This window comes from Belonocnema kinseyi, chromosome 7 (assembly GCF_010883055.1).
Source record: "Belonocnema kinseyi isolate 2016_QV_RU_SX_M_011 chromosome 7, B_treatae_v1, whole genome shotgun sequence".
Classification (NCBI taxonomy): Eukaryota; Metazoa; Arthropoda; class Insecta; order Hymenoptera; family Cynipidae; genus Belonocnema; species Belonocnema kinseyi.
The window spans coordinates 132,854,737-132,879,883 of NC_046663.1; the positions used below are offsets into that span (position 1 = coordinate 132,854,737).

Sequence of the window (25,147 nt, forward strand, 5' to 3'; positions counted from 1 at the left end):
TAGAAAATTAATAAAAAGCATCCCTCTAATTATGGTAGTGGCAGAACACCTCGGTCGAATACCAAAAAACCACTTCTAATGAAATTCAATTTTTGAAAATTCGGACAAACGAAAAAAACAGCCAGTCAGGGGAACAAAAGGGATAATTTTTCAGGACGTTAAACACCCACATTTTTATTACCCTTTGCCTGTTTGTCGATTTTCCGAATTTTTAAATATTGGATTTTATTAGGGGTGGTTTTTTGGTGTCCGTCTGAGATGTTCCGCTAGGACCATGATTAGAGGGATGCTTTTTATTAATTTTCTAAGCTATTAAATGATCGTATATGTATTAATTTCGAACTGAATTGGACATTTACAAGAATTTTGGATAGTTATTAATTAGATGTGGGTTTTCGCTTTCCGAGGGTGGTTTCTTGCCACCACAATATAGCTGAATAAGTTATTAGTTTACCTGAAAGTGGCTGACACTAATTCCTTGCATGTGACTTACTCTATTCGTTTACTAATTTTTAGCACACTTTCTTTTGAATTGCCAAGGATAAAGCAGGTGAAAGAAAAAATGGGAAAAAGAAGGAAAAATGCGAATAACTTAGTACGTATTAACATTTTGATAAAATACTTTTTATTAATCTTGGAGTATACCTTAATATAGTACCTTTGGTCTTTTAATAATTTTCGAAAAAATGATTTGTTGTTAAGAAAAACGGCTTTTTATTGTTATGGTATTCCTTTAATCGATGTTTTCTCCAAATGTATCAATTTTATCAAAAAATGATATAATAATGAAAATATGCATCTATGGGAGTGGGCCAACTTTTGTCTCAACCTTTTTCCTGTAAAATCGATTTCAAGAAATTTCACCTGAATGTCCGGCGACTTCGAAGCCGCCCGGCAACAATTTTCCATCCAGGTAAGTACTTGACAATGCGCAGGTGCTATCACGTTAGTTAACTGTCTAAAATTTGCAACTTTGGCAGGTCGTCACTGGTAAACGCATCCACTCCCACTTGTAAGGCCCCCATTTTTACGTTCCTTATCATCAGACGAACATCTTAGGTGAAAATTGGCCTTATCCGTACCACGTTGCCATTTATGTTCTGAGCCCTCGGTCTATTACGACAAACTTCTCGCTCCTTGTTCGTGTAACTAGGGACCTTCGGACCTTTTCGATTTACGCTGTCTTCTTTTGCTGGCTATACGCACTTTTTTTAAAGACATGGCTCCTTACACATGTTATAAAAGCCCACGATATTTTTACCTGTCGCTACTATTTACAGAATATTTTTCAGGAAGAAAGAGGGTAGAAAGTGGATTAAATGTACTTTTCAAATTAAAATTATGATAAGGCGATAAATTCTATTTTATTAATATTTTTCAATTATATGGCTAGGGTTCGTAGAAAATATTAAAGCACGTACACGTTTGAGGCTGCGCATAAATTTCGCAAAGAATTTTTTTGGGTTTGTGTGTGTTAAAAATTCATCTTTTTAGGTCGAAATTTGAACATGTTGCCTGAACGTTAAACTACTTCATTCAAATTTTACTTTTGAAGTTGAAGATAAATAAAGTTAATAAAAAATTAAACTTTTTGGTTAAAAATTTATTCATTTTGTTCAAAATCCGTCTTTTTCAATAATTTTTTTTGTTAACAATTGAATTGTTTGGTTGCAGCTTAATCTGACGCATAGATAAGTGAAAAATGCGATTTAAATAGAAGTAAACTCGAATTAAGGGGTCATCCATAACCTAACGTTGGCTATACACGGAATTTTCGACTGTAAAGAAGGATTTACAAAAATATTATAATTTTCAATAAAATCATTAAATTTTCGACAAAATATTTAAATTTTAACCAAGAAAGTAATTTTTAATTAATAGAGATGAATTTTTAACCAATCAGTTGAATTTTCAAATAAAAAATATAATTTTTTAAACAAAAATGACCTTGTTATGTTTTGATTTTAAAAACTTAATTTAAAAAAAAAATAATTTTTAACAAAATAGTTGAATCCTCAACCAAAATGATGATTTTAAAAAAAAAGAAAGATTAATTTTCTACTAAAAAATACGAATTTTCAACAAAACTCATAAATCTTACACTAAAAAAGTTTAATTTTCAATCTGACAGGACGAATTTTGCACAAAAAAATTCATTTTCTACCAAGTAGTTAATTTTTTAAGTAAATAGTTAAAAGTTTCATCATATAGTTGAATTTTCTACCGAAATAGTAGAATTTTTAACAAAAAGCTGAATTGGAAAACTAATAGCTGCATTTTTACTGAAAAAAGTTGATATATACGAAGATAGTAATTTTAAAACCAAAAAGATAAATTCTCGACAAAAACTTCTAGTACTCGATATTTGAACGTAAAATATTTTTATTTGAAATTAAAAGCAGTCTATTTCAACCAAAGAAAAAGAATTTTAAACCAAGCTGTTTAATAGTCAAATAGAAGGGATTGATTCATAACGAAAATTGTAATTAATGATATTTCAATTGATTTTTAAACTAGAGAAGATTAAACTTCAAATGCAAGTGTAAGAGATAAATTTATAGAATCGAATTTTTAACGAAATAGTTCAATTTTGCACCAAAGAGATGAATCTGCAATCAAAAAGACAAATTTTGAACAGAGCAGCCACACTTTTAACGAAGTTTGTTACTTCCACTAGAGCCCCCCCGCCTCAACTTCTTACAATTCGTAGTTATTCGCGTGGCCCCTCCCCCTCACTAATTGGTCACTTAGTTTATGGAGGATCCTAAAAATGTTAATAATAATGCATTTTAAATTTGTCATATATTTTGTTATTAATGTATAATTATTTATATTACTATTCTGGAATAATATAGCCAAAGGAGCTCGAGTCACACGGATACAGAACGGAAAGATGTGTGCAAAGTGATGGGGCTGGATTTCTCGGATCATCCGCAAGAGCAATTCAAGATCTATCGATAGCTTCAAAAAAATGAAAATCGATTATTAAACCCTAAGGTTCCTTTCCTCGCGGATCGTTATTTACAGTTATAATTATTTTTTTACCTCTCCTGACATGAATGATCAATCTCTCTTAGCTCTTTATCAGGAATTTAAACCTTTTTTCAGAATTGCTTTCACCACTTAATCGCAGTTTCTGAGACTTGGTTAACTCCAAATCATACATTTCTATGTGCATGAAAGTCTTGAAAGTTTTACTAGGGGGGTGTGCCCCAAGGCGAACTATCCAACACTGGAGTTCCTTTAGTAGAGATTGGTACATATATTAACGGAATCTAAGCTGGTGTTGTATATAAGCCGCCGAATGCAACTGATGACACTGCATTTGAATCGGAGTTTACAATACATTTTGATATAAATTTAAATGAAAGCAGTAACTACAACAATTACATTATAACCGTTATACAATCTTCTGGGCTCTCAATTGTTTCCCATAATTCTAAACACCACACTGAATGCATCAGTACACGTATTGATTTAATGATTTCGACGAGATGGAAAAACTTGATTTATACGCACAGCACCCTTCACCGTTCCTGTCTAATCATGAACTTATAAAGATCAATTACATAGTCTCGTGTCCAGAATTCACTGGCCACATTCAAACACAGGCGCGTAATATAGGCTCTATTTACGTGGCTAAATTTCAGGAGCACCTCATGACCTATGACTGGGAGAGTTTATTACAAGCTGAAAATTTCAATACGAAATGTAAAAAGCTGACTGCTAATCTGATATCAGCTTTTGACCTATATGCGCCTTTGCATACTCCTCAGAAGTTTAAAATACTTACACCTAGGATTACCCCTGAAGTAAAATATCTTATAAAGGAGCGCGGTAATAGGCGTAGACTAACCAAACGAACTAATACAGCGTCATAAAAGTTAAATATCTAAACATCAGGAATCTCGTTCAAACTAAAATTAAGGACTTGTGTAATGGATACACCTACAATGCAATTAAAATAAAAAATAAAAACATTTGGCGTCTTCTGAGAGGATTACACATCATACCTCCCAAGTTTTAATGTCCTGATAGCAATTTTCTTTCAAATGATTTATTAAACATATTTACAGTTACTCATACAGGGGCCATTCACAAAATACGTGATACATTTTGATAAAAAGAGATATTTCGGGTTTCACTCGTGTTTGAGGATGGAACTTGAACTTGGCGTAAAATGTTGGCCGTCCTGCGTCGTATGTCATTTGCTTTTTCGGGTGAAAGGGTATATATTGTGGATTCTAAATTGCTGATTATTTCTTCTTTTGGTATTTTCGATGGAGCTACAGCAAAATTATGTCCTTTAGATAAGGCTGAAATCATTTCATTGTTGAGAGGGTGGTTAGAGATGTTTTTTACTGTATTTGTTAGTTTAGCTTGCTTTACTGGAAGTAATTTGTCAAATTTTGTTTTTTGTTTTTGGGTGGAAAGTTTTTTAATCCGTTGGGATTGGTCAAACGATATGCGGTCCAATGTGGGGCGCTATGGCCAATCACAGGCACCGTAGAAAGTATACCTAAGAACATCATTACATGATACCTCAATTTCAGGTCAGCCCTGAAGATGTGAACTGCAATGTTCACGAAACGACGGCAAACAATTCGTGGTTTTTTACACGAGCAAAACCCGAAATATCTCTTTTTATCAAAATGAATCATCATGAAAGCATAAAATCTATTATCACGTGATACAATTTTCAGGAGCTTCTGCCCCCCCCCCCCTGCGTGATACTTTTTCCATTAGTCTTAACATGAAAAATGATAAATTGGCAGACCCCCACCCTCCCCTAAACGTATCACGTATTTTGTGTATTTTGTGAATTATATTAAATTTCATAGGCTCGGATGGTATATCAATCAAAATGGTTCAACTGGCCCTCCCGGTAATTTTTCCGATACCAGATTTCCAGATATTTGGAAAAGCGCTATCATTCGCCCAATTCCAAAAATTAGTTCCCCTACATACCTGAAAGATTTTCGCCCTATTTCCATCCTATGCGCACTATCAAAATTATTTAAATAAATAGGTCACAGTCAATTATATGAATATCTGGATTTCCAAAACCTAATTGATCCAAAGTAATCCGGCTTCCGAACAAAACACAGTACATTAACAGCAACTTTTAAAGTCGAGAATGATTATAAAATGGCATAATACAAGAACGAGATCACGATTCTTGTGTTATTCGACTTTTCTAAGGCATTTGACTCTGTAACGAAAAAACTCCTGCTTAAGTTGAAGTCCTTTAGGCTTTCAGACATAGGAATTAGGTGGTTTAAATCGTACTAAAATTGTCGATTTCAACGACTTAAAAACAGTAGAGGCGGGCATTCTGACTGGATGGAGATAGGGTGGGGAGTTTCGCTGAGTTTTATACTTGCTTCTCTCATTTTTAACTTGTAAACCTCGGATCTGGGTGGAGCGTTGAAACCCTCTAAATACTGCAAGTAAGTACTGCAAGTGTCCTGTTGGTTCCTTAACAAATCTCTTTGCTCTCGTATATGAAGATATTGACAGGGTGGTGCATTGGGCCACTACCATTCGGCTTTCACTCAATCCTGCTAAAACGAAGTGAACTGTGATTGGGTCACCACCTTTCCCAACATTTGAAGCGATAATGACCCTGTCTGTTTCCACTCATATACTTCTTGTCAAGAACTTGATTCGGCGCCACTTTCATTTTGGTTGCATAGTATATGATGGCATAACAGATATGAACTTAATGCTAAACTTAAGAGAACACTTAATGCCTGTGATAGTTTTATTTATGACTTACCTAAACATGTACATTTAACAACCCATCGAAAGTAAGCAGGGTTTCTGAATATTGCCAAGAGAAAACAGTATTTCATGGGTAATTTTTTATATAATCTCTTACAAACCGAAACACCGCAATATCATATCTTGTTGTGTTCTAACGTGCGAAACACATATGGAAATGGCGCATTACGTAGGATCGTATAAATAAGGTAAGTATTATATAACTTATTTTTGCTTTACAGAACACTAATATGAATCGCATACATTTATTAATGAAAATAACAACATCTGCAGATTTTTGCAGACATATAAAAACCGTCGTCCTCTTAATACTCATATATGTGTGTGTTTGTGTGTGTGTGTGTGTGTATGTGTATATATATAATAGAAATTATTGTACACAGCAGACGGCGAATTTAGTGACAAATTTTTCAGGAAAAATTTACAACAAATAAGCAAATAACTACATTACCGGCGCTTACTTTTTACAAACTATTTTCTACGTCCTGATTCGCAAAGATTCATTATACTTAGGTATCGAGACAGTGCACTTGGAGAGATTCAATGTAAAAAATTAATTGAATTATTATTACTATTATTATTTAATTAATTTAGTTAATCGTTTAATTTATATATCTAATTAATTATTCTACACGACAGACATCAAATTTAGTAACAATAATAATGATAAATAAATATAAATAAAATAAATAATAATAAAAATATAAATAATAATAATAAAATCTGTGAATCAGGACGTAGTAAATACTTTTCAAATTTTGCCCTTAAAAAATTGCTATCAAATTCGATGTGCGCTGTGTAGAATAATTAAATTAATTAAATAAAATAAATTAATTAAATTAATTTTTAATTTTAATTAATTAAATTGATTAAATTGATTAAATTGATTAAATTGATTAAATAATAATAGTAATAATAACCCAGGTGGAAATTTAAGTCGGGGGCTGGCCAGTCTACGGCTGGAGAGCCCGGCTTTGAGTCTGGAGCTGGCCGGGGTCTCTAGTCGGAATCCGACCAGCATCGTCACGCTGCGCTGGCCAGCGTCCGGCCATGGAGCATGGCCGGGTGCTGGCCAGGGATTTCGACCGTGGCCCGGACAAGATTAATTGCTGCTTTACTAGATTTAAATAATTCGTGTTTCAATTGTATGAAGAGCATCTGTTACTGAGTTGAGGGATCAATTTGATTCCTTTTTACTGTAGAATTGGAGCATATTAATATATAAAATTCCTCACTTCCAGCATACAGGCAACGTTAACTATTTTCACGTAGTCTTTGAGAGACAAAAAAGATTTTAAAAATAAATTTTAAATGATTGCGAGTATTTTGACTTTAAATATTAAGTGTCCTGTTTAGAGTAAATACATATATTACATTTTTAAACATTATATTACAAATAAAATTTCTAACGCTACGCGGTATCGAACCTACATATATCTATACCTAAATCTAACGCCTAGCAGTCGGGAGTGCTAATCACTGCGCTAAATCGACAAGTTGAAACTCGTTGAAAAAGCCATCCTCATAAGCTACAGTTCAGAAAAGTTAAAGTACCAACTTTTAAGTACTCTTTTTCTAATTATTTATTATTATGCGGAGTTATGTAAATATAAAATACACGAACTTTTAACAGGAATATCAGTAAACTACTTTTTAAATAAAAAATTTAAATCGATTACAATTTTTCTTCGCGTGATATTTTTTTCCCCCGTTTTATACTATGTTACAACTTTTTACAATGACAGGAAATATAGTTTTTTATGAACTTTTTAAATTTTCAACGACGGGGCTCAGAAATTCAATCGTGAACGTTGAAAATTTCCTAATGATAAAAGTTTTTTAACTTTCGTGTAAGGTTTAATGAAATAAAAGAAAGTAATTAAGTTACAAACAAAGTTCAACAATTTTATTATTGCCTATCTGCGCCCGGCCAGCTACCGTCTGAACATACGATCATAAGATTTGTCCGATCAGAGCCCAGTCAGCCCCCCGACTGGGGGTTTGACATCAATTTTGTCCAGTGAGTCTCCGACCAGCGTACGGCTAAGCTCTTAACAACACCATTCATTTTTGGATATGTTGTTAAGGGTGTTCGAAGACACATTTTAGGAACGGTGACAATGGGCACCGGTAATTTGGGTAATTTTACCGATTTTTTTTCGTTAAGGGTGACGGTTTTACCACCCCCAAAAGTTTTCCTTGACTGCGATTTTTTCCATTTTTGTATATGTTGTTAAGGTTGTTCTAAGACACATTTTAGGACCGGTGTCGATGGGCACCGCTAATTTGGGGAATTTTAACGATTTATTTTTCGTTAGGGGTGACGGTTTTTCCACCCCCAAAAGTTTGCCTTGTCTGAGATTTTCTTTATTTTTGGATATGTTGTTAAGGGTGTTCGAAAACACATTTTAGGATCGGTGTCGATGGGCACCGGTAATTTGGGGAATTTTAACTATTTTTTTTCGTTAAGGATGACTGTTTTTCCACCCTCAAAAGTTTTCCTTGGCTGCGATTTTCTTTATTTTTGGATATGTAGTTAGGGGTGTCCAAAGACACATTTTATGACCGATCTCAATGGGTACTCTCAATCAGGATGAATGTAAATGAATATTTTGCTTAAGGGTGGGTGGCAGTCCTTGGGAGTAGTTTGGATCAATGAAGGTGTTTGCCTTGAGTTGTTTCTAAACCCGGACACCATTTAAACTGGTTTTGCACTGATTTGAATTATAATTAATAACAAAAATCATCGTCGCAGAAGTAGCGCAGACTTGTCCCAGGATTTCACGCCACTACATAGCCCGGCCAGTCCCCGACCAGAAACCTTGTTGTACCAGGGCTAACCTGGGCTATTTCCACACGGGAATTCAATTAATTTTTTGCATTGAATCTCTCCGAGTGTACTGTCTCGATATCTAAGAATAATGAATCTTTGCTAATATGTGCGTAAAAAATAATTTGTAAAAAGTTAGTGCCGGTAATGTAGTTATTTGCTTATTTATTGAAACTTTCTCCTGCAAAAATTTGTTACTAAATTCGACGTCTGCTGTGTACAATAATTTCTATTATATATCTCGAATTAAGGGGACGTTGGTTTTTAAATGTCTATAAAAATCTGCAGATGTTATTTTCATTAACAAATGTATGCGATTCATATTAGTGTTCTGTAGAGCGAGAATAGGTTGTATAATACTTACCTTTTTTATACGATCCTATGTAATACGCCATTTTCATATGTGTTTCACACGTTAGAATAGAACAATATATGTAAATAAATAAATAATATATTTTTTAAATTGAAAAATTATTATCAATTATTAACAACGAGTTCACGGAGGCACCCTTTTATCATTTTTCACAGTTTTCCTATTCCGAACCCTCCTAGAAATAATTGATTGGACACGATTAATAACTGCAGTTTTAATTTGTAACACACAAGACGTGCACGGGTTTATTGGTTAGATATTAAATTTTCAGTAATTTAAGAAAAGTTTTATGTACAAAAAATATGTGAATAATAAAGGCCAAATCAAAATACTGTAGATAAAACTTGACCCCTAACTCAGAATAATGGATGCTCAATTGAAAACGATTGGAAACATAATAAAAGGTAGGATGACGCCAATATTTTAAAACTCAGACTAAATAAATTATAGGTAACTCCTTAAATTTTCAGTAGAAAAACCTATCTATTCCTTTTAAGTTTCTTGAAATATAACAATTTTGAATTTTTTAATATGTTTGATTTAAAATTCTTGACAATTTAAGTTTTAAATATTTCAAATTTTAAATTTGGAATATTTCGAATAAATTGGTTTGTAATGCCTAATCATGAAACATTTTTAATTTAAAGGTTTGAAATTATTAATTGCATAGTATTAGATTCATTTAGCATTTAGGTTTCATTAGGTTCAAAATCGAATTGAATACGTGCGGAATACATCACAACAAATGGTTTTCCTTCCATAAGCAAAGAAATTTTTTATATTTTCTTCTTCCTGAAACATAGTTATTAATGCCCACATATTTCTGTAATTTTGATCAAATTTTTAATTTAATAGTCTGAAAAAAAGTTTATTTTTGGTCTTTATATCCAGTTGTCATTCTCATAATTCCGTCAAATCTTATGTAACCGTATGGACGTTTAACAAGATTAAAAATGTATATCTTTCATACTAAAATTTCACATGGCATAATTTTAAATTAAACAAAGTTAAAGGCTTCTGAATCCATATTGTACAATTTCAAATGCTTTATTTATAAAGTTTCTACGAGGCTTGTCATTTTTACATATATTAATGAACGTTTGAGCTTCAAATCGCTGTTTTAAGTGTTTTAATTAAATATCTAGAACGCTCAGTGATCAGAAAACTTCTAATTCGATTAGTTTAATTTGAAATTTATTCTTAAATACTTTAAATAACGAATTTTTTAGCTTCAAAAACTTAAACTTTGAATTTTATTGACTGGTGTAAAAATTTTTTAACCAGGTAATTATTCCAGATTTTTTCTTCAATTTTAGTGGCTACCTTGCGAATAATAGAAAACGTTGGTTTTACGTCAATCATTAGTGCTTTCAGCGATGCAGTTTTTATCTCCTCAATCGTTGAAAATCGATGTCCTTTCATGGGTTTCTTCAGTTTTGGGAAAAGAAAAAAGTCACTGGGGGCCAAATCCGGTGAATATGGAGGCTGAGGCATGACTGTGGTGCTGTTTTTGGTCAGAAAATCTTTTACAAGCTTGGAACAGCTTGTACCACTTATACACATTTTCCTTACTCATAGTAGACTCACCGTATGCAACTCTCAACATTTCAAGAGTTTTAGAGCACTGAATTCCATTTTTCACACAAAATTTAATGAAAACTCTTTGCTCCATTTTTTTCGAAAGAAGAAAATCGCCGAGCACACCAAACCCTTCTAACCTTTTACGCCTCTGCCAGAAAAACAACACGAGCTATATAGTCAAAACTGTGAACATATGATCGTGACGAGTGTACCAACAGAACAAAACAAAAATTTAAAACTTGAATGTACGTAGCCCGCGAAAATTGAAAAGTCAACTTACTTTTTGAACACACCTCGTATTTCAATAAACTAAAAATTTGTAAAGTTGAATTAATAAGAACTTTGTTCATTATCAGATGAATTTATCTATTAATAATTGCGAATAATTGAAAATTGAGACCTCTTTCTAACAAAAAAAAAATTATCTCTAATATTAATTTTTAATTGTTTAATTTTATTCAATTAATAACAGCTTGGCATTTTTAAATAATGAAATAATACTTTAACAGTTTTTCTGAAGTTTCACGTTTCTAAATTATTCGCTTACTTTAAAAAAAATCTTAACCAATTTGAAAACTTATAAACATTTATAGAAACTTGCGCTAAAATAAACAATCCAAGAGCTCATCATAAAAAATAACAATTTTGCCTTACTATCACAGAATCAACTTTTGTATTTTTATCGTGTATTTGATTTTATATTTTTAACAGAAAATACAATTGGCAGATTTTTCGTAGCACCCCTTTCATCTGGTAAGAATTATTTACAAAATTTTTATTTACTTTGTTTCATAATATATACTGTTTCAAATGTATATTATTCCGAAAAAGCAAATAAGTGTATTTAAATAATTCCCGCCAGACAAAAGTGCTGCCATCACGTGGCAAATTCCAAGTACCCGATTCGAAGCAATTGGAAATGCAAAAAGCTCAGTCGTTGCTAATCGTTTTGACAAAATTAAGATACACGATTCGTAACTATTGAGATATTAGTTATATTGTTTCTTATCGGTCTCAATTGATTATTTCTAGAAGGATAGGTTTGTCAAGAATGTGGAAGGTTATGCTTGCGTAATACTTGATCGACCCCTTATTTAAAAACTATTTTTTTAAACTTTTAAATTTTTTTTAAGAAACTAAATTTACGCTTAAAATATAGCTATAAAAATCCTATAGAAAATAATAATGATTGGTAAAATAATTTAAAGCAAATTATTTTAGTTTTGGACTGGTAAATGAATGAAATTATTCAGTTTGTGACTAATACCAGTGGCTGCGTATTTATTTCAAGATCTTATTGAGATGATGACGCGTTTCGGTACAGATCTGTACCCTTATCAAATCGTAGTTGCATTTCTTAACAAATTTTTTTTGGAGCAGGAAAAACGCGATATTTTACACATATCATTGTACACTATAGTTTTATAAAGTTTATTCCATGATGTAGTGAAGAAATCAAACCTTTAAAGAGACAACATATATTTATTTTTTTTTTGGAAACTGAAGATAGTTGGAAGTATTTTATAAATAACAGTGTTATTTATAAATACATATTGAAATAATGTAGTTTTTAAAAGAGTTTTTTGTTTTACCTTTTAGTGATACATGAAAAATACGATACATCTAAAGAAATGTGTTGATTAAAAAAAATTAATTTACTTCAAATATGAAAGGATGAAAACTCAACGGTTGCACCTTTTAGTCGTTGTGAATAAGAAGGGTCGCTTATTAAATTAATTTTCCGTTTATTCCAAAACTTCAGCACCTCATGGTGGCATGCCTCTCCAGCTTGCTCAGACCACAATCCTAATCCGTGCTCATGTCTGGATAACTCTAAATATTGGCTAAGTTGTTGAAGTAGAACATGCAATTTCAGCCTTTTTGATGTTTTTATGGCCAACAACGCTTTGCGTAACTCATCAATAAATTTGGTTATAGTATCGTTCGATTCAAGTTTTTTCAACGTAAAAAATCCGTTTATAATTTTATTCATTATTTTAAAGGCATTAATGTAAGGTGTCAAAACAAATGCCCCAAGCTCTCCATATATTTCTTTATCGTAGGTAATCACGTAAATTATCTTGGTATTTGGATCTTGGAGGAAAATATGAGGCTTTGTAGCACTGATGCGTTGAGTGGTGAAAAACGAGAAATTTCAGTACATCTTACACTGATCATTCACTACAACGGATTCTAGTTCCCCTCGGGCACATGTATGTATCTGTCTATGTACCCGAAGCGTGCATACTTTGAACCGCCAGTGAGAACATGTCCAATCGTTTCTTTACGTCTCCGATCTTAATTCAGCAGATTTGGGAAACACATTGGATAAACCCATTGATAGCTCTTCTCTACCTATAATGACGTAGAATTTGCCATGAAGGGGCTTGTCAGCATTTTCCTTTAGTAGAAGCGAATGTTCTGCTTCCTGCACATGACTTTCAAGCGCCAAAGGTGTTAATGATGCTAGACTATGTGTAGTGTCGCTGGAATCAAATGGAAGACCAAGGTCCTTTACTGCCTTATCTGCGGCTCAGAGATACGTCACAACGTTGACTACTTCATGTTGGTGTACAAGTCACATTAGAGAATCTGTGCTTTTTAGAATTGAGCAGGCTATAGCGACAACCGTTCTTTGATGAGGACACTTTAAGCTCAGCAAACCTCGTCCCCCTTTATCTCGGGGGCGGTATATACGAGGTACAGAAGATCTAGGCTGATGACTTCGATGGATTGTCATCATCTTGCGCGTGCTTCGGTCAAGTTGCTTCAGTTCATCGACGTTCCATTTTACTGCACCAAATATATGCATAGGTTTGTCCATTACCAAGATGTTGAATTGTATTTCCACCTGAGAGTTGAAGATCCTGATCGTCACGCGTTGATGTATTTTCTTGTCTTCCTTGGCATAGGTGAACGCAGACACACTTGTCCAGTCCAAAGCTCATGCCAATGGCTTTAGAGTACCTATTTAATGCCACCACAAGAATTGCAAGGTTCTCTTTCTCTTTTAATATATGCGTTTTAAATTTCTATATTGAGCGCCCGGTGTAACATGATCATTATTAGTTCTTATACAGTTTTGAATTTCCGGGCTACCTTGATTATACGTGTACAAATTTGAAAAGGCTCTATCTTTCGTAATTTTTATCGCGAGTGCTTAAAACTTTGATACGGTATATATTTTATGATCATCTACTAATAATAGTGAAGAAATTAATAAAATATTTAAAAGTGTCAAAATGCAAAGCTTTTTCCTCCGGCTTGCAAAATTTGGAAAATGGCTCTTATACACTTTTGAATTTCCACCCTTCTTTTGTCACTCCCAAGAAGTGGCCGGGCTAAACTCAATAGTTACAGAGCTCGACCTGCTGTTTCTCATAGCACGAGCGGCTCGTGTGAATTATTGAGTTGTCAGTGCGTTGACAACTGTGGCTCGTGCCATTCCAAAAAATTTTATTTTGACACTAACCGCTCGTGAAAAAAGCAGTGGCAGCTCTTGCTGCGGTCGCTCCGTGCAGTTTGTAACAGATTTTCACGTTTTATGTTTTTGCACCTACACAATATGATGTTTTATTTATTTTATTTTAGTATTCATTTTAATATTCTTACGTGATATATTATTTTTGAAAGGTTTTATATCGATACAAAGCGAAAACTGCAAAAAAAATCTACAGAACTTTGTTCAATAACACGCGTATTACAGCATGATATTATGATACACGCAAAAGGTTTAGAGGAATGGTTTGCGGAACAATAGTCATGTATTATTGTGACAGCGGCGGCATGAGTATATAATCGAGCATACAATTGACTTAATACGGGGTTTGATCCCTGAGCCAGTACCTCTGGATATTTTCCCATCTACTTTTACCGGGTCTTAGTAGCTCGGATCCCACCTTAAGCTGTGGGTTGTCCCCATCATATTTTTATTCCCGTAGTATATGGAGCATACATATGGAAAACCCGCTGCAAAACTCGACTTGCAGGGAGTGTTCTTTATTTTCCTAGCTAGTCCTGGGACCGAAATGGGAGAAACAGTAAGTGCAAACAAAAATAATGACAACCGCGAAAGGTGGACGGCCACCTTAGGGGTTTCTAGAAATGGAAAGCCCGTATAGCGTTATTTTGCTCATTGTATGCACAAAAGGAGGAAGAACACCAAGAGACGTCCCGTATTAGTCTATTAATGTCTGAGAGGGGAATCTCAGTGATGCTCATAAATTTTCATCCGGCAAAGGCGCCTTGATAGTTCTAACTAGAAGTACGACAGTGGGGCAGACGGGGATTCCCCTTATTCAAGAAACCTAGTTATACAGGGAAAGGATTGGTGGCTTGGAAAGGTGTGGCCCCATATACTCCTAAAAGGTTCCTAAAAGGCACAAACAGACAAACTAAAGTTGTATATCGCCTTGGCTTATTTCCTTGGCGATAATGATGGACCCCCTATTCCTAGAAAGGTGGATGCTCTAATTCAACACTGCCAGGAGAACAGGATGCTCAGTTGTTGGGATGTGATGCTGGAAAGTCTCCGACGAGCAGTCTCTCTCGTATCACAAATATATCTTGTTCCAGTTAGCGCTAGGAAAATCGGCGGTTAAAAAAATCAAAAACCCCCGGGAATAAACCTTGGGACTCATATGAAGAGGTACTCAAAGGCAGCCTTGTGGATTTGACCACAAGCTAAGACACCATAGATTGGGTTAAGCATGCGATCCTGGCACACACGCACAATTAAAAGTTTGTCATAAGGACAACCGCAGAATTTCGCCGGTAGCGATTGCTAATCTGAAAAACTTCACCTGATCCCAGCGAAATTGCAGTAAAATTTAAGCCATAACCACGTTGTACGATCGCGAGATAGGTGGTTACAGTCTGTAACGAAATCAATACGACGATCCAGCAAAAGTCTCATGTACCCTGAGGACACGGAGCGACCCAAGGACGACCGCCGACAACGACAATGCCGACCAATCTAGAGCTGGGGGAGACAAATGCGATGCATCGTCGGGATCTCGAGACCTTTAGGTGGACGGAGCGACTGAATCACGTCTTGCTAGAGTGCTACAATGCGAGTGTGGCCCCTGAAAGGGGTTACATGGCACGGCTGCATGCTCCGTGGTGCGAGAAACACCCGAACCTTTCGCACTTTTCGCATCAAAGCTATCAATTATTGTGTGTATAATGCAGTGAGAGCTTTGGCCGATGCGAACTGATGCATCTGGCAGGAATTTTACCGCCAAGGTTCGAAAGTTCACGCGCGAACTCGGGACCCGTTATCACAAACTTAACAAGTCAAAGCTGCTGACCATCAGGCAGCATATTGTTGAGAGAATATGGTTTCTTTCTGACCCATTTTGACTCTTCCAAGATCCTCCAGTTACTGTCGACCACCCGTACAAACCAGAGGAGGTCGAAATATTTTGGGGAGAAGTCTACGAAGCACAGCATAGACTGAACAAAGATTCAGAAAATATAAATAGCTTCAAGGAGCTGTATGATACCCTCATAATACCTGATGAAGAATGCCCACCCATTACTACCGAGGAAGTGGGAAAAGTATTAAGATGGATGAAGAACTATTCCGCTCCGGCACCAGATTGTATCAAAACCTTCTGGTGAAAGAAGTTTCCTTCAACCCATCAGCATTCGGCCCGTATTTCCACCTCATATTTAAAGTCGGTAGAGCCGATTCCTAAATAAGCTATCCTAAATGATAGGATTGTCCGACCAATTGAACCCGTGTGGCAAGAAAGGTATGAACAACGAGGCTTAAAGAAAGGCGTGGTTAGTTGCATAGAGAGATTGATGCCGCTTTGGTAAACCAGATTTACTATCTCATCTGGGAAAAATCGTGTGACAGCTAAGAAGGTCAACTTTCAGAGAGGTGTCTTTCAGGGCGACACCATGAGCCCACTCCACTTTTGCCTTACATTATTGCCACTATCTCTAGCACTTCGCTATTCCGACGGGTACTTTTGCGGAAAACCTGCAGATCGAAAGTAAAAGGTCACTCATGTATTTTACATGAACGATCTTAAAATATATGCTAAACACAAAGAGCAACTACATCTAGCTTTAGGGATTGTCGAACGATATACTAAGGAAATTGGAATGGAATTTGGATTAGACAAATGCGCCAAGGTTTATTTGAAGCGAGGAAAACTTAATGGTGTGCCTGAAGACCCTGAGCTCGTCGATAGAAGCGGTATACGACACCTTTGCGCTGGAGAGACTTATACATACCTGGGCGTGCCACATAGCCTTATTCAGGATGTGACATCTATAAAGGAAAATCTCCGAAGCAGATACAAACGTCTCATCCGGCAGATTTGGTCTTCCGAACTGTTGGCAAGGAACAAAGTACCTGCAACGAACATGCTTGCGGTCCCGGTAGTACTCTATTCATTTGGAGTGATTTCATGGACGGAGAACGAACTCAGATCCCTTAATATCGGGAGTATCTCTTGATACTCTGACAAATTCAGTTTACCTAAGATTTGTTTAAATCCTGAAAAATTGTCTTCATGTCTTCAATATTATTTTTAGACACGTTTTTAAATCTTAAGAGATTTAAATGATTGTTTATAATAAAAACTAAACCATTACAAATGTTCTGGGATATTTACCCGATTTACCACACGACGAAGTATCACATCCCCTTAATGACACAGGAGCTTTTTTTGGGGCACAAAATTTAAAGTTTTAAGTAAAGAAAATTTTACTTATTACTTGTTACTTTCGAAAAAATTTAAATAAATTTATCAAAAAGAATAAATATTAAGTTATTTAAAAAGGGGATCTAACGATCTTTTTCATATTCGGTGAAAATACTTAGGGGGCATCCTCAAAACATAATTTCTGGTTTGGATCCTGGTTTCGACGCCCTCGTCACCGCACCGCTGCCTATTATAATTTGGCACAACGACCCGACAATGGTAAATCGCAGATGTATTGAGTTTGGGCAACAATTCTCCCAGTGTATTTTTTGGTCAAACTATCCTAAAAATACGCAGTAATAACTTTTGTGCACACTCGAGATATCCGAAATCTACTATCACTGCATCGAAATTATTTCAACGTCGGTGGTATATTCTAAATAAATAATATTTTCTAAAGAATATATTTTTTTCAATATTTCACTTACCATTTTTAATCGTGAAACGAAAAATGAATGGAAAGGCGGAGAAGGAGACTCTCGAGGTGTTGATAGGCGAGGTCAGAGGGTTGAGGGAAGACGTAAGGGGCACTATGGAGCAGATGAAAAATATGAGGGTAAGAGATGAGACATGGGAAACGGAGGTACAATGGCTGTGGGTGAAAGTAGAATGATTGCAGAGGGATATGGTGCCGGTAAGGAAGGAAAAAGAAGATAAAATTAAGCAGTTAACAGGGGGAAAGCGAGAAGAAAGTTATTTGGGTGAAGGTAGAGAATATTATAGGAGAGAAAGTAGGGGAGCGTAGGAATCAACAGCAAGAAATAGCAGATAGGGAATAGATAAGGGCATTTCAGTTGGGAATAGAGAGAAAAGGGAAGGCAGATAGGAGAAATAATACTGTTATAAAAAGGTTAAAGCTAAAGAGCACAGAAGAAAGGGAGGGAGTGAAAGCGGTCTTACAGAGCATAGGTTAGGTTGAAGGCAAGTTAGGGAAAGTTAGGCTGGAGGGGAGAAAGAAGAATAAAGTGGCAGTTGTCGATTTGTAGAGCTAGGAAACAAGTTGGGAGTAATGCGAAACAAAAATGGGATAAATGATAAGAAGGTTTTTATGGATGAAGATTTGACGGGGAAGGAAAAGGATAGGCATAGAATGCTCAATGACAGGGCTATGAAGGAGAAGAGTGAAGGGACGGCGGCAAAGGTAGGGTATCTGAAAATATAAGTTGATGAGAAAAATTGGGTATGGGACGAGGAGAAGAAGGTGTTAAAGGGAATGCAGGGGCATTTGTTTCGTGAAAAGTGTGGGAGTGGTGGTAAAGCAGAGTGCAGAAGTGGTAAAGGTGATGTATTGGAACGTAGCAAGGGTAAAGAAGAAACATGAGGATTTCTGGAGGTATATCTAGGAATTTGATGTGGTGTGACTGGTAGAGACGAGGGTACAGCTAAAGGAATAGGATAGAGTAGAGCCAAAGTTTCCCAGGGTGTATAGGTGGAGGCTCTAGGAGGCTGTCAGAGTAAAGAGGAAAGAAAGTACTGATGTGAAAATTATAACAGGGTTTAGGGATGGATCAAAGGAACTGAGTGCAAATGAGGGCAGTAAAATAGAAGGGATAACGTATAAGTTTGTTACTGTGGAGAATAGGGATAGGATGGAAAGGATTAAAGAAAGACTGACTTTAGGACGATTATAAGAGACTGGATAAAGGATAGAGGTTGGGCGTTGGCGAATGGTATGGTAGACGGGGACGAGGAGGGAGAATATGCGTATGTGAGTAAGGTGGCAGTATCGTTGATAGACTATGTGGTCATGAATATGCAAGGGTAGAAGCTGTTAAGTTTGTGGATAAGAGGCGAGGGTAGCGGAAGACATGGTGGAAAACAAGGGCAGTTACGGACAAGGGTGACAGGGACAAGGGAGGCGATAGAGAAGTATCAGAAGCAGTTGGAAAAGGTAAGCTTTGATGGAGAGTCGGTGTAAAAGATATGGAAGGATCTGAAAGAGGAAGTGAAATGATGTGTGCAAAAGAAGGTATTTAAAAAGAAGAAAAATGGAACGGTGAAGCCTTGGTGAGATAGGGAATGTAAAAAGGTAAAAAAAAAGGTAAAAAGGAAGTGCAGGAAGTGAAAAGAAGGAACTGCGAAAAGGGAGGAGTACGTAGAAATGAGGAAGGAGTTTAGGTTAATGTGTAAGAAGAAAAAGTAGGAAAAGGAGAAAGATCTGGAAGAGAAGTTGAGAAGGGAATCTCTGAGGAGGGAATCTCTGAGGGTTTCTGGACGGATAGCGGGTTGAGGCAATGGTGAGCTTTTAGCCCAACGCTTTTTGCAATTTTAAACGCGGATCTGAAAAGTAAGTTAGCGTCCGTATAGTTTGACAAAAATAGATAAGAGTTTAATGTGGAAAAGTTTCAGGTTATGAAGTTCAGGAAAGCATGTCAGACGGATAAGCGACGGGAGTGGAAGTGGACGGAAAATATGATACAGGAGGTGAAAGAGTGTGTGTACCTGGACTTCCTGTGTCGGAGGAATGAGCGAGTGGATGGTCATATAAGAGAGAGTAAGAAGGGCAAATGTGGTGATAAGGTAGGTGTGGGGCTGGGAAAGACGTTGTTCGCAGATGATTTTGGAAGACGAATAAAATTTTTCGATTCGCTAGCAATGAGTTTCTTACTTTATGGAGTGGAGGTGTGGGGGTGGAAGGCAAGTGAGAAGGTAAATAGGATACAGGAGAGGTATCTAAAGTGCACACTGGCGTTGACACGGAATACACTTAACTATATTGTCAGAAGGGAGACAGGAAGAACGAGTTTAGGGATTATAACGGGGGGTCGAGCGTTTAAATATGAGGATAAATTTTTGGAAGAGGAGATAAGTAAGCTGGTTAGAAAGTGTTAGTGGGAGAAGCAGAACAGATGTAGGAATTGCAAGATGGAGGTGGAAATGAAAAGGTATTTTAGAACGAATGGATTGCAGATGGATGAAGTGAGAAGGATGCGCGAGGAAGAAAGAAAGGTATATGAGATGGTTAAAAATAATGTCATGCAGAGAGAAAAGGCAGAAGGGGAGTAGAAAATAAGAGAGTCAAGGTTTAACGGGAGATATGCGTGAATTATGCCAAAGGAGAGAGCGCAATATTTGTTTAAGAAAGGAGACACAGGATGTCAGGTACTTACAAAGACGATGAGATGCGCATGCGTGGAGGAGTATAATACGTTCTGACTTTCTAGAGAGACGAGGATGTATGAATTGTACTGAAGGGGGGATGCAAAAGTGAAGCAGTGCTTGGAGGAGTATGGAAAGGCTGATAATAGTGGGATAAGCATGAAGGTATCGTTGCATGAAAGTGCGGTAAAAAGGACAGTAACATGGGTGAAGGAAGGTGTTAAGTAAAATGGAGAAGAAGAGAGGAAAGGAGGAAGAGGAATGAAAAAGGAAAGATTGTAAATATGAGAGGAAGTAGGTGTAAACAAATTGTAAATATTGTAAATAGTAGATAAGTAGTAGATACTAGTCCCGGAGGCAGCGGTTGGCAATGCGAGGCAAAGCGAGAATATGGTGACTTTTTTCATTACTTTAAAAACCCATAATTCTTTGAAATATCCTATTTTTATCTAAAAATCTTGAGCATTCCTTTATGCATTTGTATTGGTAAGAAAAACCTTATTTGATCGACTTCTTCCAGACTATTTATTCGGCAATGTACATATATGACATTTCGCAATCAGACCGATTCCTTCATCAGATTATCTTCGGTCATATTTAAGAAATTTGTAGATTAAAATCGAAAAATTTTTGACTCGTTAAATATTAAAATTGTAAAAATGACAAGGTGTGTAACTTCTTAAGATGTAGATGGAGGGTACACACCCTGTCATCCTTATAAATAATATTTAACGACTCAAAGATGTTTTGATTTTAATCTATAGATTTCTGCGAGATGACCTAAGATAATCTAATGAGGGAATCGTTCTGATTATGAAACGTCATTTTTGTACATTGCCGAATTGCTACTTAGAGAGTGTGAATAAATAATAATTTGAAACTTTTAAAGTTTATTTATTATTGCTAATAACTGTAAAATTGCAAATAAATAATAGCGGTTATTGAAAAAAGTAATTAAAAGTTTTAATTTAGTTGTCTTCAATTTGAAATTGTTTAATCTAAAATTTGCAATTTGTATAGCAGGCTTACATGATATTGGAACTGAGCAGCCAAAGGGGATTTTTGAAATAAAATTCGGAAAAACTGAGAAAGTTTTATTTCTTTGGGCCAGTTTCACACATTAGAAACCAAAAATAATCGCTGAGCATTCAAACGATATTCGAATGCCCATTTTACGGTAATTTCTCAGATGATCCGTAACAATTCCTGTAAACGTCACTTTTGCTTTCACCGAAGAAGTTTCGAACGACTCTGTTGAATGATGCCTATGCAGCTGCTTCTGTGGCCGATAAACCTTTGGAAAAGTTGCCGCTTGTCAACTTTCTAATATGTAGTCCGTCAAAGTTCCCACTTTAGTTTTTGCATAGTAAATTTTGGGGAACAGCTTTATCAGATACTGAAATAGCAAAGCTGGTAGCATTGCTGCCAGATTTTTGGGACGCGGGAATGCTCAACAATTCTTTTGGGTTCTAATACGTGAAAGGGGCCCATAGAAATATAACTGGCTAGGTTTTTTTGCACCGCTTTTCATTTCATGAATAATTTATTATCGCTAGCTTTTGATATTGAAGAATTCTAAATAAACCCTGCCAAGGCACACTTCCCGGTTCATCTTCTGATACTTTTTGGCTGATAAAAATAATTAGTGGTATTGAAACAATAAAAAATAGGAAAAATATGTTCAAAGCCTCAGTGATAATTTAAATTTTCGAAGAAGTAGTTGAAAAAAGGTAGACATTTGGAAGGACATCAGACATCGCGTCGGGAGTCAGGCACCTTGTGTGTCCTTTGAGTGTAAATTGCACCAGACGCAGGTAAAAAGACTAGAAAAATAAAAAGGAAGATGTAAAATTGTTGATTAAAGAATGAAAATTTAAAGAGGTGAAAGTAAAATTTTTTAATACAAACTAAAATTGTAAAAGAGTGAATATAAACTTTTTGGATACAAACGCATAATTTGGGAACACATTTGTTTCTTGTTTTTAAATGTTGCGACCTAAGGAGGGGCGAAGTCCCAAAAACCTGGGAAAAAGTCGAAGAATCAAGTTCGAAAAGGATAATTTTTAATGGTCTAAAAAGTTTAGACTATAATCGAAAAAAATGTCGGTACCGGAATAGTATAGTCGGTTTAATTTCCAATCTATTTTGATTTACAGAAATGTACTGTTTTTGTCAGAATACGTACTTTACCAATATCTATGTGCGATTTCGATATAATTTAACGAAAGGTTATAGACTACCTAATCTACAACAATGTATTTAAAGCGTGCTTTAAAAATTTTGAATATGTAATACTATAACTAAAAAGTTTCAAAAGGTTCCAACTAGTTATTTCCATCTATACATTTGGTTTGCATTTGTGCAAAATATAAAAAACTAGCTGAAGATAGCTGCAGATTGAACTAATCTGAGTTATTTAGCGAACAATTCTAAAAAGTGTCTCGGAGCGTGTAGCAGTGGTATGAAATAGCGATAAGCTGGTCAAAAGTATGAAATGTCCATAAAACGGACCAAATTCTGTTACTAGTTGGTTTTTGGGGTTGTTGATGACGAATCCGATGTCAAAAATGCCTAATACAAAATAGCAAATCCAATATGGTGGGCAAGTATGCTAAATAAATGTTTAATTTTTTTTTTAATTAGTGTAAGGTAGTTTGTAAAGTTGCTGGAATATGATGGATCGAATATGGCGGTCGAGTATGCCGAATAAACTTTTAATTCTTTTCAAAATTGATATAATGGGTGTTTTGAGCTCGTTGATTATGAATTCAATGTCCGTCATATTGCATCCATGATTCTTTTATTTTCTAATTTTGTACATCTGATTCGTAATCAACGAACTCAAAAACCCCTTCATAGCGATTTCAAAAAAAATCAAAAGCTTATTTAGCATACATGCCCGCCATATTGGTCCGCCATTTTAAAAGTTTTTAACAGCGGATTCGTAATCAGCGATCTTAAAAACCCCATTATAGCAATTTAAAAAAAATTTATATGGCATATTTGTTCGCCGTGTTGGATCGGCCATTTTGATTTTAGAATTTTTGACATCGGATTCGCTACCAACGACCCCAAAAACTAATGTTTAAGAAAATTTGGCCCATTTTAAGGACCTTTTATACGTTTGGTCAGCTTTTCGGAATTTCGTCCCCTGTGCGACTTTTGGAAGCACATTATTTTTCGTGTTTTAAAAGTCATGTTTTTTATAAATGCATGATGTTTCTTGTTTCAAAATGTCGCGAATCCTAAAAGCAAAATTAGAAAAGGCGATATCATGTGGGAAAAAATATCAGAATCAACATTAAACAGGAAAGCTTAAAAATCTATCCCAGATGCAAGAGGGATTAGAAACCTGGATGGAAAATTTAGAGTTATGTCGGGACTTACAATACCACCAGTTGTAAGCGAAGAGCACTGAGCGTTGTACAGCGCCAAACGTTGCTGTCTTGGTCCGGTACCGGTATAGTACTGTCGCACTATTGAGTTCAAGTCTTGACTTGCGAGTTAAGCCGAGAGTTGGCTCAATGCTGACTTAGTAATGTCCCATTACAGAGTTAAAAATTTGGCTAAGTGCTCGAGGAGCCATTGTTAGTCCATTTTTTTAAAAATTCATCTTACATTAGCCTAGTACTGCTGTACAATAGAAGTGAGGAACAGAATGTTGCTATGCCAGTTTTCTATTTATTCAATTGTTAATGTAGAAAATATTCAATCATATCGAAAATGGCACAACATGTAAAGTGTACCATTTTCTACGTGAATATTCATCGAAACACAAAAATTTTCAAGTAATAGTGCGAATACTCGATGAGATAGAACTTTTTGTAATATAAAAGTTTTTGATAAGTGACTGATTTCGAGCATCAGAGGATTATAATATAGATATAAAAAATTCATTTGACTGAAAAATATTAATAGAAAAAAATTACTTATTTCACTGAGAACTACAACTTTTATTTGTAGATCTTCATTCCAATTTTTCTATTTGCGAAGTTAATGCAAATAGTTTAATACGTAATCTTTAATCCATTATAGCTTTTTAGATTTTAAGTAAATTCTTGTCAAAAATCATATTAATCATATAAATAAATTCCCAACGTGTTCCTCTTTATAAGCAGCATATTTTTCAGGTGCAGAAGATGTATTCAGGTTCACTGGAAACGAGACACATACTGATTATTTTCGACTAGTACTCAGAGATGGAAATTATCTTCTAGTCGGCGGCAGGTAAATTGAAAATTTGAATAAAAAAGCTATTTCCCTTTAATTATACAATACGGATAGTAGAGCCAAAAAATCCTGGTGGGCAAATTCATTTTCTTACCAAAATTTTTATCTGGTTTGTTTTTGTATTTATTTATTCAAGTTGAGGTGATACATATGACAGTTAAAATGTGACGGCGATCTATTTGACGATTGAAATAATAAATGGGTATTTAACAAGAGTATAGAAATAAACTATAATACACATAATCGTATGTGGGCTATTAACTGAAGAATACTATATATATATATATATATATATAATTAAAAATTTGTCATAAGGACAACCGCAGGATTTCGCCGGGAGCGGGTGCTAATCTGAAAAATTGCACCCGCTTACAGCGAAATCGCGGTAAAATTTCAGCCATAACCACGTCTCACAACCGTAAGATAGGCGGTTACAGTCTGTAAAGGAATCAATACGACGATCCAGCAAAAGCCTCGTGGACCCTAAGAACACGGAGCGACCCAAGGACAGCCGCCTTCTGCATTTTTCCC

At 35.4% G+C, this 25,147-nt stretch overlaps 1 protein-coding gene across 4 annotated transcripts in view; it reads left to right on the top strand.

The window, feature by feature from the left end:
* LOC117175851 (semaphorin-1A-like) overlaps nt 1–25,147 on the top strand; it is a 545,745-nt gene that overhangs the window by 301,913 nt on the left and 218,685 nt on the right. For all 4 annotated transcript variants that reach the window (XR_004467545.1, XM_033365637.1, XM_033365636.1 and 1 more), the window contains one exon: nt 24,517–24,613. Coding sequence is in view for 3 of the 4 variants with exons in the window: in XM_033365637.1 (XP_033221528.1) it covers nt 24,517–24,613 (97 nt within the window). In the remaining variant the exon portion in view is untranslated. The remainder of the gene's footprint in view (nt 1–24,516; nt 24,614–25,147) is intronic.